General features: G+C 48.1%; 1 protein-coding gene across 2 annotated transcripts in view; it reads left to right on the forward strand.

Annotated features, from left to right (window-relative positions):
* The first annotated feature begins 537 nt into the window (after positions 1–537).
* LOC115458925 (protein C3orf33 homolog) overlaps positions 538–17,921 on the forward strand; it is a 40,577-nt gene continuing 23,193 nt past the window's right edge. For both annotated transcript variants that reach the window (XM_030188780.1, XM_030188781.1), the window contains exons 1-2: positions 538–640; positions 8,219–8,278. In XM_030188780.1, the coding sequence (XP_030044640.1) occupies positions 560–640; positions 8,219–8,278 (141 nt within the window). In that variant the 5' untranslated portion in view covers positions 538–559. The remainder of the gene's footprint in view (positions 641–8,218; positions 8,279–17,921) is intronic.

Consider the following 17,921-nt stretch of genomic DNA (forward strand, 5'->3'; position numbering starts at 1 on the left):
GGAGGACAGTCCCTGCTCAAAGGAGCTTACAATCTAAAGGACGAAATGTCAAATTGGGGCAGTGTAGATTTCCTGAATAGAGGTAAGTGGTTAGGTGCCGAAGGCGATATTGAAGAGGTGGGCTTTGAGCAAGGAGTTGAAGATGGGCAGGGAGGGGGCCTGGCGTATGGGCTAAGGGAGTTTATTCCAAGCATAGGGTGAGGCAAGGCAGAGAGAGCGAAGCCTGTGCTGCTGGTGTTCCGAAGAATTATCCTTGTCTGTAGAAAAGCTTGGTGCCTTTTTCTCTGTTCGTTATAGTATGTTTTTGTAAAATTGATTTTTTTTCTTGTTTCTGTTTGTTAATAAAATGTTTTGAGGAACAAAAGCTCAGTGCAAGGCAGGAAAGCTATACGTTTCTCTTCAGTGTTCAGGCAGGGGGAAGGGGGGCCACGCCTCCTACCATTACCGTGGTAACCAAGCTCCTCCTTGGCGGTGTTAAATTTCCCCGAAGTCCCATCTCCCCCGCCTTTCGGACGTGGTAACGTGACGTCACGGACGGTTAGGAGCGAGCCGCAAGGCTATGGCGCAGCGGTCCAGAGGTTCTGAGAACTTAGCCGCTCGGGTGTCCGAGTTTGTGGACGAGCACTTACAGTTATTAAGGGTACGGCCGTGGCTCTGAGGCTGCTTTCTTTTTTTCTGACTGGCGGAATCGCTTATTAGTGTCAAATGTTTCAGTTGTTTTGTTTGTTTATCGCGTGGCCTACCGCCAGATGTTGTTTCTGGGACAGACAGCGGTTAATGCGATTCTTTGAGGATGGTGCGCGACGACGTGAATCATCATCATTTGTGTCTGATTCCAGCTCTTTTTGACTTCTGTTTGCTGCTCATCGGCTTTTGATAGAGGGTGCACCCCATTACTGGTCTCTTAATTACGATGCCTGGTACTAACTACAATACTGGCAGCAGAATACAGACACTTCATTTTTTTCTCTTGCTCCACTTCTGATGCGCATACAATTTTTGGATATGTCTTCATTTGGCTATAATGATAATATACAAATTCTCACTCGTATAGATGCCTCTGATCCACATAATATAAGCTCTGTTAACCTGAAGTTAAATACAATTGCAGAATGGTTTTCCTCTAATTAGATGATTCCAAACCCAACCAAATCTAAAGCAGTTATTATTACAGAAGATGACACAAGAGAAACCCATTATTTCACTTAGTCTTAAACAACACTAACATACCAACTGTATCGGTTAAGAATCCAAGGTTTTACATTGGATAACATTCTCATATGTCGTACATAAATATCTTCGGTTGTGCAACGTTGTTTCTACAGACTAAAAATGTGCTCTGTTTGCACATTACTCTATCCACATATTCTTTGAATTCTAGTGCATGCTTTGCTGTTCAGCACAATGGATTTTTGTAATCCTTTATACCAAGGACTCTGGCTCTCAGGTGCTTGACATCTCCAGAATACCGCAATCAAACTCCTCTGTGGGGCTAGAAAATACAGCCATCAGGGCAATGTAACCACTTTGCGCAAACACGAGCATTGGCTACCATTCCCACATTATATCACATATAAAGTCTTGCTGTTGACCTATAAAATACAGCATGCTGGATAATCACTCTTTTTATCGCACCCTATATTACTCTACACCCCAGGCAGACCAATAAGATCTAGTCAATATTAGCTGTTTGTAGTGCCTACTTTTAGGCAGATAAGATTTTTATTTTGGTTGTCCCCAGGTTGTGAAATGCCCTTCCCACTGAGTTGAGATCTGAAACTAGTTAAAAAAAATTCCAAGCTTGTCTAAAAGCATTCTTATTTAGGGGTCTTTTTTTTACAAAGGCGTGTGCCAAATTGGCCCTACTGCTGGGGTAGCACAGGAGCCCGGTGGTAGTTCCAAAGTTGGCATGTGCAGTTTTCCGTGGGAAAAAAATATAGTTTTCTACAATAGGGGACGTTCCCAGCAGTAATCGACAGCATGGCCAGATTGCTGCATGCTTCCCAATTACTGCAGTGTTAGTACATGAGCCCTTACCACCAACTAATAGGAGTCTGTAAGGGCTCATGTAAATGGCCAGCACCTAATTTTGTACTTAGCGCCTGGCCATTATTGCCAAAAATAGAAATTTGGCTTTATAGCAGATGCGCTATAATGTGGCCTGAATGTGCAGAAAAATCACCCGCTAAAAGTAGCGCAGGCCACTTTTTAGCATGCCTTGCAAAAGGGCCCCTTAGAGATGCCTATTCAGATTAGTACAACTATCATCCTTTTCTTTTTTACATGTTTTATTTAGTAACTTTCATCCTTTTCTTTTTAAATTTTTTTATTTAGTAACTTTCAAATTATACAATCCCATTAAATAAATGCAATTCTTAGTAAATTGAAAAGCTCAGGAAATAGTAATCACCCATAAATGGGGAAGAAGAAAAGAAACAATCAAATAACATCGCCAACATTCAAAGGAAATGGATTCAAGAACAGGAAAAGAAAAAAATACTAAAAACACTTTACACAAAGTCATCATACAATCACTCTTAACCCTTCCTTGGAAACCACAAAATCTATTAATTGCTCAGATTCACTAAAGACATAGGATTTACCCTCAAAGGAAATACAGCATAAACAAGGAAATCATAATGGAAAAGACATTCCTAGAGCCTGCACTCTAGGGCGCAGTGCCAGAAACTCCTGGTGATGCTTCGGGGTACTCTTTGAATATCAGGAAGTATTCTAATGTTGGAACCTAAGAACATCTTATCCATATAACGAAAAAAATTTTGAACAACATTCCTGTCTGATTCCAAGGCACTACTGCGGAACTATTGTTAGTAATATGTAATTTATCTTTAAAATCGAACGTGGGACCGGAAGATTGGAGGGTGGCCAATGTAACGTCGATTTTTAAAAAAGGTTCCAGAGGAGATCCAGGAAATTATAAACCGGTGAGCCTGACGTCTTTGCTGGGCAAAATGGTAGAGACTATTATAAAGAACAAAATTACAGAGCATATTCAAAGGCATGGATTAATGAGACAAAGCCAACATGGATTTAGTGAAGGGAAATTTTGCCTCGCCAGTCTATTACATTTCTTTGAAGGGGTGAACAAACATGTGGATAAAGGTGAGCCGGTTGATACTTTGTATCTGGATTTTCAAAAGACGTTTGACAAAGTACCTCATGAAAGACTCGAGAGGAAATTGGAGAGTCATGGGATAGGAAGTAGTGTCCTATTGTGGGTTAAAAACTGTTTAAAAGATAGAAAACAGAGAGTGGGGTTAAATGGTCAGTATTCTCACTGGAGAAGGCTAGATAGTGGGGTTCCCCAGGGGTTTGTGCTGGGACCGCTGCTTTTTAACATACTTATAAATGATCTAGAGATGGCAGTAACTAGTGAGATATTCCAAAAATACTAGGACTAGGGGGCATGCGATGAAGCTATAATGTACTAAATTTAAAACGAATCGGAGAAAATGTTTCTTCATTCAACGTGTAATTAAACTCTGGAATTCGTTGCCAGAGAATGTGGTAAAGGCGGTTAGCTTAGCGGAGTTTAAAAAAGGTTTGGATAGCTTCCTAAAGGAAAAGTCCATAGACCATTATTAAATGGACTTGGGGAAAATCCACTATTTCTGGGATAAGCACTATAAAATGTTTTGTACTTTTTTGGGGACCTTGCCAGGTATTTGTGACCTGGATTGGCCAATGTTGGAAACAGGATACTGGGCTTGATGGACCTTTGGTCTTTCCCAGTATGGCAATACTTATGTACTTAAATTTGCTGAAGACACAAAGTTATTCAAAGTTGTTAAATCGCAAGAGGATTGTGAGAAATTACAAGAGGACCTTACGAGACTGGGAGTCTAAATGGCAGATGAAGTTTAATGAGAGCAAGTGCAAAGTGATGCACATGGGAAAGAGGAACCCGAATTATAGATGCAAGGTTCCATGTTAGGAGTCACCGACCAGGAAAAGGATCTAGGAATCATCGTTGGCGATACTTTGAAACCCTCTGCTCAGTGTGCTACGGTGACTAAGAAAGCAGATAGAATGTTAGGCATTATTAGGAAAGGAATGGGAAACAAAAATGAGGATGTTATATTGCCTTTGTATCGGTCCATGGTGCGACTACACCTTGAATATTCTATTCAGTTCTGCTCACTGCATCTCAAAAAAGATATAGTGAAATTAGAAAAGGTACAGAGAAGGGCTACGAAAAGGATAAAGGGGATGGGACTACTTCCCTTTGAGAAAAGGCTGAAGTGGGCTAGGGCTCTTCAGCTTGGAGAAAAGACGGCTGAGGGGATATATGATAGAGGTCTATAAAATGAGTGGAATGGAACGCATAGACGTGAATCGTTTGTTTACTCTTTCCAAAAATACTAAGACTAGGGGGCATGCAATGAAGCTACAAAGTAGTAAATTTAAAACGAATCAGAGAAAAGTTTTCTTCACTCAATATGTAATTAAACTCTGGATTTCGTTGCCAGAGAATGTAGTAAAGACAGTTAGCGGGGTTTAAAAAAGGTTTGGACAGCTTCCTAAAGGAAAAGTCCATAGATAAATTATTAAAATGGACTTGGGGAAAATCCTTATTTCTGGGATAAGCTGTATAAAATGTATTGAGCTTTTTTGGGATCTTGCCAGGTATTTGTGACCTGGATTCCACTGTTGGAAACAGGATGCTGGGCTTGATGGACCTTTGGTCTGTCCCAGTGTATCAACACTTATGTACCTAGGTACTTATTTTACAAGCAAGGTGGTTCTCTGGGTCACTATCCAACTCATTTTTGAAGGAGATCGCTGGCCATCTTCCGACACAAATCGGGAGATTGCTGGCGATCTGCTAAAGCTGGCCAAATCGGTATAATCGAAAGCTGATTTTGGCTGGCTTCAACTGTGTTCCGTCGCAGGGCAGGCGAAAGTTCAAGGGGGCGTGTCGGCACGGTAGCGAAGACGGGACGGGGGCGTGTGTTGAGATGGCCAGCTTCGCCCGATAATGGAAAAAAGAAAGCCGGCCTTGACGAGCATTTCGCCGGCTTCACTTGGTCCCTTTTTTTGTTTAGTTCAGAGTCCCAAAAAAGTGCCCGAACTGACCAGATGACCACCGGAGGGAATCGGGGATCACCTCCCCTGACTCCCCCAGTGGTCAGTAACCCCCTCCCACCCTCAAAAAAACAACTTTAAAAACTTTTTTTGCCAGCCTCAAATGTCATACTCAGGTCCAACGCAGCAGTATATAGGTCCCTGGAGCAGTTTTATTTATTTATTTGTTCGTTTGTTACATTTGTACCCCACATTTTCCCACCTATTTGCAGGCTCAATGTAGCTTAAATGGTACCGTATAGGCTGTTGCCAGTTCGGTTGGTAACAGATACAAAGTTGTGTTGTGAACAGATGAGGTAGGTTTGGATCAAGTATCATGGGGTCAAAAGAGGTGAAGATTATAAATTGTCCGGTACGATCAATTAGTTATGTTGTGTCACTGGGTGCTGGGATTTTATGTTGGATCGTTGGGATAGGCTTTTTTGAATAGGTGAGTCTTGAGTGATTTTCTGAAATTTAGGTGGTCATGGATTGTTCTCACTGTACTGTTTTAGTGGGTGCAGTGGACTTCAGGCAGGCAGACCCAGGCCCATTCCCCCCCCCCACCTGTTACACTTGTGGTGGAAAATGGGAGCCCTTCAAAACTCACCCGAAACCCACTGTACCCACATGTAGGTGCCCCCCTTCACCACTTAGGGCTATGGTAGTAATATATAGTTGTGGGGAGTGGGTTTTGGGGGGGCTCAGCACCCAAGGAAAGGGAGCTATGTACCTGAAAGCTATTTAAAATTTTTTTTAAAACTTTTTAAAAGTGCCCCCTAGGGTGCCCGGTTGGTGTCCTGGCATGTGAGGGGGACCAGTGCACTACGAATCCTGGCCCCTCCCATGACCAAATGCCTTGGATTTGGCCGGGTTTGAGATGGCTGGCTTCGGTTTCCATTATGGGCAAAAACCGAGGCCGGCCATCTCAAACCCGGCCATCTCTGACATTTGGGCGGCCCCAACCGTATTATCGAAAAAAAGATGGCTGGCTCTGCCCACTTGCGGAGCCGGCCATGGAGATGGCCGGTGCCGTTGGAAAATGCATCTAATGATGATTCCAAAAACTCAGTTAAATTAAGTCCAGATGCAGATATTCCATGCAAATTTCTCCTTCCTTAGGTCTTGATAGGGACAAATACTGAGCCCTCACAATTGGTGCCATTGGCTTCAGGTGGCATTAACAAAACTTACTTCAGATATTTTCTTACCATATCTATTGGTGTTACTAGTGGCGGTTTGGGGAAGTTAAAAAAAATCTCAGGGTATTTGTCCTTGACTGGTTTTCCAAATACCCCATTTTCCTTGCCATATCTGTTACTAAAGCATTGCACACTTGAAACTCAGAACTTAAGAGTGCAGAGCAGTCACCTTAAGACTTTCCTGACTTGTAGAAAAATTATTAACCACTTTAGACAACGAAGAGTTTAAAATTTGCATGGCATCCCAGAGTGAGTCTAAAGTCACTTTAGCTGGCCTCAGGAGCACAGCCACCGCATCGAAAGAAGATCCTTCTCTCAAAGATTGAGAAGTTCTCACTGTTTGATGACTGTGCTCTCATCTCTTCCCCGCTCATATGACAAATTTCAGGGGAGTATTCCAGGGCTAGCACGTGAAACTGAGACCCAACAACTTTCATACATGTATGAACAAGTGTCTACATACATCAGCACCTGTTCATCTGCCTCGCAAAAATTTTCAGTGCACAAAAAATCGTGTGAGGCTGATATTTATGCACAGAAAGATAGGCATTGATGTATGCTAATACTTTCATTTTTGTTCCAATATGTGCAGAAGCTCAGTTATTTTTAAACTTGCAGGCATTTCTGGCTACAGAGGAAAACAAAGCTGGCAATTACATCTTTAAACCTGACATTAAATCCTTTGTTAACTCTTCCTCACTTCCTTGAACCTGGTGAAAAATTTCTTGTGTTGTCCATGCGACACAAAAACACTGCTTACTTCTCTGCCTGCCACAGAATACTTTTAAGAACCTCATTACCACACATTGTAATACAATCTGCACCCATGTCTTCCACTTGAGTTAACATTTGTGCTTACTCTGTGTATGCATTGCTTGGCCCTTAACATGCACATACAATCCTGTGGCTAGGCTTACTGCAGCTTTCTGCATCAGCCTTTCAGTAAAGCTGGCTCATAGGATTCTAGTGTTAACATTTTTTTCTGAACAGAGGCCTCTAGGTGCATGGATCCTTATGGGGCACCTATCTTTAACTAAGAGATATGGCTTTTGATAAGTTACATCTACTGCTCTGGATTACAAAATTGCAGATAAAGATAATAGAAGATGCTCAATAGTTTAAAGAGAAAAAGAGGTTTTAAGTTTTATTAGGAGATATTTTTGTAATTTTGTATTGTAAGTCCAGAAATATTACATAACAAAATTATCACCAGTCACTATGTGGAAGTAAAAAAGTCTTACTGTCTTTACAGTATGTCTTAACAGATACAAACCAGTTGATATTGATAATTTGTTGTATTATGTAGTTTTCTTGTAAATTGTTAGCCACATTGAGCCCACAAAAGCTGGGAAAATGTGGGATACAAGTGGACCAAATAAATACATTTTTTTGAAGACTTCTGACACAAAAAATACATTTTAAAGAAGGATTATATATACACACTAGAATAGGTGTCTTAGTGGTCCTTATACTAAGCTAAAGCATGCTTACAGCAGCTTAAAATGTCTGAGGGATGCGCCGAGGCATCCTATGGTAAGTTCCAAATCGGCGCATTCTAAAAAAGATGTTCCTTTTTGGAGGGGACATGTCTGGGGAGGTGAGCAGGCGTTTCTGCGCTAATCAGCACTGTGCATTAACTGGGTAGCATAGGATTACCACATGAGCCCTTTTTAATGGCTGCGTGTTAATGGCAACATTAGAGCATGGCCATTAATAGAAAATTGGCCATTTTCCGGCTATGGTAAAAATGGTCTTGGCATATGGGAAAAACCCGCATAAGAGTTTGCTAAGACTACCTTTTACTCAGCTTAGTAAAAGAACCCCTTAGTTTCCAGTTGTCTCAGAGTGTTTTCCAGCAGTGAAATAAGTGTACTAGATAAGTTTCTAGCACTGCATGACCATGATCAAAAGCATTTCTTTTTTTTCTGTAGAATGTCAGCACTGGACTAGTAGTGGCTGGAGCCATTCTGTTTGCAAGAAGTATTAAAATGGTAAGTTGCAAAGTGGGCATGAGAATTAAACTAATTTCTGTATTTTCATAAGATGCATGGTTACGTTACATAGTAATGGTGCAAAACCAGATAGATTCCAAGCAAAGAAGTCTTTAGAAGAGACTTTTACTCATGCTTGGAAATTAGCAGGTAAGATCTAATTTCTCCTTGGTGCAGGGGAGGGATCCTGACTCCCTGCTTAGGACACATGCTGTGCTTGTGACAGGGTGAATGGTGACCCTGCGAAAGAAATTAAGTGGGGTTCCTGCTGTGGGATACACCAGTCAGTGTTGGGACATTGCAATGCGTACAAGCTGGGAATCCTGGGGATACAGAGGGAACGTGGCAGCACATCTTCAGATTTGGGGGAGCATCCGAATATCCTGGGGTCTTCGGATTCTCTGGCAGGGCCGATACGCAGTTTGATGTAGGAAAGTGTAGGAACAGGTGCCATTTTGTTGGGGCCGACTGGCAGTGAGGAGCTTCCTCTGTCTGATCATTTGTGGAGCACAGCCAGCATTTTACTGCCTCAGGGCCTGAGAGAGCATTCAATTGCATTGGGATCTTTGTTTTCTCTGAAGCAGGGACAGTCAGAGTTGCTGCTAGGTGCTTTAGTTTCTCACCCCGTTGCACCTTCGGCTCCTAAGCGATCTCCATCAGTGGGCAGATGAGGCTATCTCTGCTTCTCTTTCCTTATCTGGGCCTAGGTCTATTCAGAGGAGCCATCATTGAAGGAGCCATTAGACGAGGGAGAGCTCCCTCCTGAGAAGGGGGATGATCCGAAAGTACTGAGGTGGTTTAATAAAATACTCTTATTTCTGAGAAACTGGCAGTTCTTTCTAGTGAGCCTTCTGCTCGGTGTCAGGAGTTCCATCTTTCTTGATCATGAGGGGGCTTAGAGGTCCTTCTAAGACCTTCCTCATGCATCCAGATATTCAGGATGTGATTACAGTAGAATGGGTCTCACCAAATGAGGGCCTAATAGTTCCGGAGGAGAAAGATAAATTACAGCTTCCTGGTTACAGCAGTGACTAAGAAGTCCACCTTGCCGGTGGAAAGGGGCATTGCCCTAAATAACCTACAGGATAAGAAGCTAGAAGGCTCACTGAAACAAGCCTTTGAAGTGGCCTCTTTGAGCCTTCAAGCGACAGTATGCAGCTCATTCATGGCAAGACATGCCTGAAGTGACATCAGTAGTTAGCAACACAAGATGGGTTCCATGACTCCCTGCTGAAAGTGGGGTTGGCCTACTTGTTGGATGTTATTTGTGACATGTTATGGGTTACGGCCCACAGCATGTCTTTGGTTGCAGCATTGGATACAACGTTAAAGCCATGTCTAGTTAAATTGCTGTTTCTGTTTGGAGAAGATCTCAGTAACTTGATGAAAGAACTGGGGGAAACTAAGACACAGCAGTTGTCAGAGGATAAGCTGAGAGCCTCTAGTTGTCTGTCCTCAGGGGGCTCTCGATCTTGAGACAGCAGACAGTACTGGTCTGGTCGTCAGCAATATGATCAGAAGTTCTGCTTTCAGGCACACCAGTCTCCCTTTTGTGTGGACCAGAATTCCTCCTCTCAGCTAGAGTGCCCAGTGCCTCCAGAACTTCACAATGATGCGAAGCTGGTCCATTCTTCTCTTCCTCTGTCTTCAGGAGTTTTGGGAGGAGTGGGCCAAAATCACATCAGACCAGTGGGTTCTGGATATTCTTAAGAGAAGGTTACAAGTTTTTCTCCCCCCTAGTTGCTTCTCTCTTCTTGCAGTCTCCTTGTCGAAAGGGAACCAAGGTGATTGAGGTTCAGGTCACCGTAGATTTCTTGCTGGTGCTCCAGGCTACTGTTCTAGTACCGAAGGCCGAACAGGGACAAGGCAGTTACTCTATCTACTTCATTTCCCAAAGAAGGAAGATACCTTTTGTGTGGTCTTAAATTTCAAAGGTCTAAACTGCTACCTCCAAGTGTCCCGCTTTTGCATGGAGACACTAAAAGCAGTTATAGCCTTGATTCAAGTGGGAGAATTTCTCACTGCCCTCGATCTCAAGGAGGCACACTTTCATATACCCATATGGCCGCTGCATCAGAGGTTTCTACGTTTTGTGGTGCTGGCCATCACTTCAAGTTCAGAGCTTTGCCCCACAGCTCCAAGAATGTTTACCTAGGTTATGGTGGTGGTGGTGGTGGTGTTCTTCCTTCGGCGCCAGGGAAAAAGAGTTCACCTGTACCTCAATGACTGGCTCATTTGTGCTTCATCCTGTTTGGACAGCGTGGTGGTGAAGGACAAAGTTGTCAGTCTTCTGCAGTTGTTGTGTTGGGTGATCAATTTCAAGAAGAGCAGACTAACTCCATCGCAGACGCTGAAGTATCTGGGCGTTTTAGTAGACACAGCATGGGAGAGGATCTTTCTCACAGGAGCACAGGTTGAAGCTGGTTCAACAGATTAGCCGTCTTCTCAGTCAATGCCCAGGGTCTGGGACTACATTCAGGTTCTGGGGTCAGTGACAGAGGCGATGGAAGTGGTGCCAAGGGCAAGAACTCGTATGTGGCTATTACAGGAATTTCTCCGAGGACAAGCAGGCTGCTTGTTCTCACTGATGGGTGACGTCCACGGCAGCCCCTCCAATCGGAAACTTCACTAGCAAAGTCCTTTGCTAGCCCTCGCGCGCCCGCGCGCACCGCGCATGCGCGGCCGTCTTCCCGCCCGAAACCGGCTCGAGCCGGCCAGTCTTCTTTTGTCCGCACTCGGTACGGTCGTGTTTTCGCCGTGTCGAGCCCCGGAAAGTCGACCTCGCGCGTCCAATTTGTTTTGAACGTGTTTTTTTCCTTCGGGAAAGCTTTGTCCTAGTCGGGAAGTGCTCCGGAAACCCCCCGCCGGGTTTCGTGTAAATCCTCCCCGTACTTCCAGCTTTTTTGCCCCGGTAAGTTTTCTTTCGTCGTCGGGGTAGGCCTCTTTTCGGCCTCGGTCGAGATTTTTTCTCCCTCTAAATTTGGTGCTTCAAATTTCGCCATTTCGGCTTTTGATTTCGCCGGCGTGATTTTTCCGCCCATGACATCGAAGCCTTCCAGCGGCTTCAAGAAGTGCACCCAGTGCGCCCGGGTTATCTCGCTCACTGATCGACACTCGTCGTGTCTTCAGTGTCTGGGGGCCGAGCACCGCCCTCAGAACTGCAGTCTGTGTTCCCTGCTTCAAAGGCGGACTCAGGTAGCGAGACTAGCCCAGTGGAACGTGTTGTTCTCGGGCTCTTCGTCGGCATCGGCACCGGGATCTTCGAGTGCATCGACGTCGTCAGCGTCCAGACCATCTTCCTCGGCCGCCCCTGCATCGAGTGCATCGAGGCATCGGGCCTCTGCATCGGCGCCGAGACATCGGATAGCTGCATCGACGTCGGTGGTACCAGGACCTCGTCTGCTGATGTCGTCGGACGGTGGTGCATCGGGTGGAGTGCAGGTGAGGGCTGTCCATTCCCCTGCTGGTGGCGGTGAGCCCTCGGGTGGGTCTCCGCCTACCCTGAGGGCTCCTGCGGTACAGCCCCCCCGAGATCGACCTCCTTCAGTCTCGGCCCCGAGGAAGCGACGGATGGATTCGACGTCCTCCTCGTCGGTGCCGGGGAGCTCCGGTGACATGCTTCGGAAGAAATCGAAGAAGCATCGACACCGGTCTCCTCCCCGTGTCGGCACCGAGAGCTCTGGGTCGCCGAGGGATTCGGCACCCAGCAGGCATCGGCACCGAGAGGACCGCTCACCCTCTGTTCAGGAGGTGTCGATGCGCTCCGCTCTGGACAGCCCGGAACAGCCTCCACGCCCGGAACAGGTACTGACGTCGACGCCTGCATCGACCTCTCAGCCTTTCTCTGCAGCCGCTCTAAACGAGAGCCTCCGGGCCGTTCTCCCAGAGATTCTGGGAGAGCTGTTGCGCCCTACCCCTCCGGTACCGGCGGTGCTTGCGCCACCGGTACCGTCGAGCGTGGCGCCGGCTGGCCCATCGCCCAGGTTGAGGTCCCCGACGTCGGTACCGCGTGCGGTACCGACCGCGGCCACCTCCCAGGAAGGCTCCCCGACTACGTCGGCGGAGGGAGCTTCGCCGATGCGGGCGAGGGAGTCTACCTCTCGACGCCCCCATCATGGACGGGGTTCCACGGAGTCGAGCAGGGCGAGGTTGCAGACACAGGTCCGTGAACTTGTGTCTGACACCGAGGGTGAGGCCTCGTGGGAGGAAGAGGAAGATCCCAGATATTTCTCTGACGAGGAGTCTGAGGGTCTTCCGTCTGATCCCACTCCCTCTCCTGAGAGACAGCTTTCTCCTCCCGAGAGTCTGTCTTTTGCCTCCTTTGTCCGGGAGATGTCTACGGCCATCCCCTTCCCGGTGGTTGTGGAGGACGAGCCCAGGGCTGAAATGTTTGAGCTCCTGGACTATCCTTCTCCACCTAAGGAAGCGTCCACTGTTCCCTTGCACCATGTCCTGAAGAAGACATTGCTTGCGAACTGGACCAAGCCATTAACTAATCCCCACATTCCCAAGAAGATCGAGTCCCAGTACCGGATCCATGGGGACCCAGAGCTGATGCGCACTCAGTTGCCTCATGACTCTGGAGTTGTGGATTTGGCCCTAAAGAAGGCTAAGAGTTCTAGGGAACATGCTTCGGCGCCCCCGGGCAAGGACGCTAGAACCTTAGACTCCTTTGGGAGGAAGGCCTACCATTCCTCTATGCTCGTGTCCAAGATCCAGTCTTACCAGCTCTACACGAGCATACAGATGCGGAATAATGTGCGGCAGTTGGCGGGCTTGGTTGATGCTCTTCCCCCTGAGCAAGCCAAGCCTTTTCAGGAGGTGGTCAGGCAGCTGAAGGCGTGCAGAAAATTCCTGGCCAGAGGAGTTTATGACACTTTTGATGTTGCGTCCAGGGCCGCTGCTCAAGGTGTGGTGATGCGCAGGCTCTCATGGCTGCGTGCCGCCGACCTGGAGAATAGAATCCAGCAGCGGATTACGGACTTGCCTTGCCGTGCGGATAACATTTTTGGCGAAAAAGTCGAGCAGGTGGTAGAGTCTCTCCACCAGCGGGACACCGCATTCGACAAGTTCGCCCGCCGGCAGCCTTCAGCTTCTACCTCTACAGGTAGACGATTTTTCGGGGGAAGGAAGACTGTTCCCTATACTTCTGGCAAGCGTAGGTACAATCCTCCTTCCCGACAGCCTGCGGCCCAGGCTAAGCCCCAGCGCGCTCGCTCTCGTCAGCAGCGTGCGAATCAGCAAGGCCCCGCGGCTCCCCAGCAAAAGCAAGGGGCGAGCTTTTGACTGGCTCCAGCAGAGCATAGCCGACATCCAAGTGTCAGTGCCGGGCGACCTGCCTGTCGGAGGGAGGTTGAAAGCTTTTCACCAAAGGTGGCCTCTTATAACCTCCGATCAGTGGGTTCTCCAAATAGTCCGGCAAGGATACACCCTCAATTTGGCCTCTCAACCTCCAAATTGTCCACCGGGAGCTCAGTCCTACAGCTTCCAGCACAAGCAGGTACTTGCAGAGGAACTCTCCGCCCTTCTCAGCGCCAATGCGGTCGAGCCCGTGCCATCCGGGCAAGAAGGGCTGGGGTTCTATTCCAGGTACTTCCTTGTGGAAAAGAAAACAGGGGGGATGCGTCCCATCCTAGACCTAAGGGCCCTGAACAAATATCTCGTAAAAGAAAAGTTCAGGATGCTTTCCCTGGGCACCCTTCTCCCCATGATTCAGCAAAACGATTGGCTATGCTCTCTGGACTTGAAGGATGCCTACACACACATCCCGATACTGCCAGCTCACAGACAGTATCTGCGATTTCAGCTGGGCGCACGCCACTTCCAGTACTGTGTGCTACCCTTTGGGCTCGCCTCTGCGCCCAGGGTGTTCACAAAGTGCCTAGCTGTGGTAGCAGCGGCGCTTCGCAGGCTGGGGGTGCACGTGTTCCCATATCTCGACGATTGGCTGGTGAAGAACACATCCGAGGCAGGAGCCCTGCAGTCCATGCAGATGACTATTCGCCTCCTGGAGCTACTGGGGTTTGTGATAAATTACCCAAAGTCCCATCTTCTCCCAGTGCAGAAACTCGAATTCATCGGAGCCCTGCTGGATTCTCGGACGGCTCGCGCCTATCTCCCAGAGGCGAGGGCCAACAACTTGTTGTCCCTCGTCTCGCGGGTGCGAGCGTCCCAGCAGATCACAGCTCGGCAGATGTTGAGATTGCTGGGCCACATGGCTTCCACAGTTCATGTGACTCCCATGGCCCGCCTTCACATGAGATCTGCTCAATGGACCCTAGCCTCCCAGTGGTATCAGGCCGCCGGGGGTCTAGAGGACGTGATCCACCTGTCCACGAGTTTTCTCGAATCCCTGTATTGGTGGACGATTTGCTCCAATTTGACTCTGGGACGTCCCTTCCAAATTCCTCAGCCTCAAAAAGTGCTGACCACGGATGCGTCTCTCCTGGGATGGGGAGCTCATGTCGATGGGCTTCACACCCAAGGAAGGTGGTCCCTCCAAGAAAGCGATCTACAGATCAATCTTCTGGAGTTGCGAGCGATCTGGAACGCTCTGAAGGCTTTCAGAGATCGGCTGTCCCACCAAATTATCCAAATTCAGACAGACAATCAGGTTGCCATGTACTATGTCAACAAGCAGGGGGGCACCGGATCTCGCCCCCTGTGTCAGGAAGCCGTCAGCATGTGGCTCTGGGCTCGCCGTCAAGGCATGGTGCTCCAAGCCACATATCTGGCAGGCGTAAACAACAGTCTGGCCGACAGGTTGAGCAGGATTATGCAACCTCACGAGTGGTCGCTCAATTCCCGTGTGGTGCGACAGATCTTCCAGGCGTGGGGCACCCCCCTGGTGGATCTCTTCGCATCTCAAGTGAACCACAAGGTCCCTCAGTTCTGTTCCAGGCTTCAGGCCCACGGCAGACTGGCGTCGGATGCCTTCCTCCTGGATTGGGGGGAAGGTCTGCTGTATGCTTATCCTCCCATTCCTCTGGTGGGGAAGACTTTGTTGAAACTCAAGCAAGACCGAGGCACCATGATTCTGATTGCTCCCTTTTGGCCGCGTCAGATCTGGTTCCCTCTTCTTCTGGAGTTATCCTCCGAAGAACCGTGGAGATTGGAGTGTTTTCCGACCCTCATCACGCAGGACGAAGGGGCTCTGCTGCATCCCAACCTCCAGTCCCTGGCTCTCACGGCCTGGATGTTGAGGGCGTAGACTTTGCCTCTTTGGGTCTGCCAGAGGGTGTCTCCCGCATCTTGCTTGCTTCCAGGAAAGACTCCACTAAGAGAAGTTACTTCTTTCATTGGAGGAGGTTTGCCGTCTGGTGTGACAGCAAGGCCCTAGATCCTCGCTCTTGTCCTACACAGACCCTGCTTGAATACCTTCTCCACTTGTCTGAGTCTGGTCTGAAGACCAACTCCGTAAGGGTTCACCTTAGTGCAATCAGTGCATACCATTACCAAGTGGAAGGTAAGCCGATCTCAGGACAGCCTTTAGTTGTTCGCTTCATGAGAGGTTTGCTTTTGTCAAAGCCCCCTGTCAAGCCTCCTACAGTGTCATGGGATCTCAATGTCGTTCTCACCCAGCTGATGAAACCTCCTTTCGAGCCACTGAATTCCTGCCATCCGAAGTACTTGACCTGGAAGGTCATTTTCTTGGTGGCAGTTACCTCGGCTCGTAGAGTCAGTGAGCTTCAGGCCCTGGTAGCCCAGGCCCCTTACACCAAATTTCATCACAACAGAGTAGTCCTCCGCACTCACCCTAAGTTTCTGCCAAAGGTTGTGTCGGAGTTCCATCTGAACCAGTCAATTGTCTTGCCAACATTCTTTCCCCGTCCTCATTCCTGCCCTGCTGAACGTCAGCTGCACACATTGGACTGCAAGAGAGCATTGGCCTTCTATCTGGAGCGGACACAGCCCCACAGACAGTCCGCCCAATTGTTTGTTTCTTTTGATCCCAACAAGAGGGGAGTGGCTGTAGGGAAACGCACCATATCCAATTGGCTAGCAGATTGCATTTCCTTCACTTACGCCCAGGCTGGGCTGGCTCTTGAGGGTCATGTCACGGCTCATAATGTTAGAGCCATGGCAGCGTCGGTAGCCCACTTGAAGTCAGCCACCATGGAGGAAATTTGCAAAGCTGCGACGTGGTCATCTGTCCACACATTCACATCTCATTACTGCCTGCAGCAGGATACCCGACGTGACAGTCGGTTCGGGCAGTCAGTTCTTCAGAACCTGTTTGGGCTTTAGGATCCAACTCCACCCCCCGAGGGCCCTGTTTGTTCTGTTCCAGGCTACACTCTCAGTTAGTTGGTAAATTTTTTAGGTCAATCTCAGTTATGTCCTCGCCGTTGCGAGGCCCAATTGACCAATGTTGTTGTTTTGAGTGAGCCTGGGGGCTAGGGATACCCCATCAGTGAGAACAAGCAGCCTGCTTGTCCTCGGAGAAAGCGAATGCTACATACCTGTAGAAGGTATTCTCCGAGGACAGCAGGCTGATTGTTCTCACAAACCCGCCCGCCTCCCCTTTGGAGTTGTGTCTTCCCTTGAAGTGTATTGTCTTGCTACATACTGGACTGGCCGGCTCGAGCCGGTTTCGGGCGGGAAGACGGCCGCGCATGCGCGGTGCGCGCGGGCGCGCGAGGGCTAGCAAAGGACTTTGCTAGTGAAGTTTCCGATTGGAGGGGCTGCCGTGGACGTCACCCATCAGTGAGAACAATCAGCCTGCTGTCCTCGGAGAATACCTTCTACAGGTATGTAGCATTCGCTCTCTTCTCAGCCGCTGGATTCCGGTGTCACAAAGTATGACCTTTATCTTCCTTGGACACTGGTTGCCAGGCAGAGTATTCATTAGTGGTTGTCGCCCAGGAATTTGACCATTGGATCTCCCTTTCCAATAACACAAAGGGAGGTGGTAACAACAGACAGCAGCAAGTCAGGTTGGGGAGCACATTACAAGTTCCATCTGGCACAGGGCACCTGGATGGAGCAGGTGTCTGTGGTCGATGTCACGGAGCTCAGGATAGTGCAGAATGCCTTATGTGATTTAACTTCCTTTCTGGTGGGGTCCTGATCCATGTTTCCTCTAACAATGTGGTGGTGGTGGCTTATATCAACAAGCAAGATGGGACCTGCAGTCATCTGATAGTGGTAGAGGTGCCTCCCTCATGAGTTGGGCGGAGAAAAATCTCTGCTTGTCTGCAGCTCACATCGTTGGGTCCTTGAATGTGGAGGTGGGCTCTCAGCAGGCACTTCATGGACACATGAGAATGGGAGCTATCTAGCCATGGTTTTCAGCTGATAGTGGACTGATTAGGTTTCTCCACTTCTTGACTTGATGGCAATGAAAAGGAATGCCAAAGTGTCCAAGTTCTTCAACCGTTGGAAAGAATGGGCTCGATGGTGATTGATGCCCTACTGCAGCCCTGGCCAGAGGCATATCTACTGTATGCCTTCCCTCGGCCCATGGTGTGTTGAAAAGGATCACATTGCACTGGAGTCGAATAATTCTCATAACCACAGATTGGCTGTGGTAGGCGAACCTGATTTGACTGGTGGCTGGGGGTTGTTTCCGTCTTCTGCAGGTATATGGCCTACTGAAGGAAGGGCCAGTGCTCATGGTGGATCCATGTCCCTTTGGTCTTAT

This window comes from Microcaecilia unicolor, unplaced genomic scaffold (assembly GCF_901765095.1).
Source record: "Microcaecilia unicolor unplaced genomic scaffold, aMicUni1.1, whole genome shotgun sequence".
Lineage (NCBI taxonomy): Eukaryota > Metazoa > Chordata > Amphibia > Gymnophiona > Siphonopidae > Microcaecilia > Microcaecilia unicolor.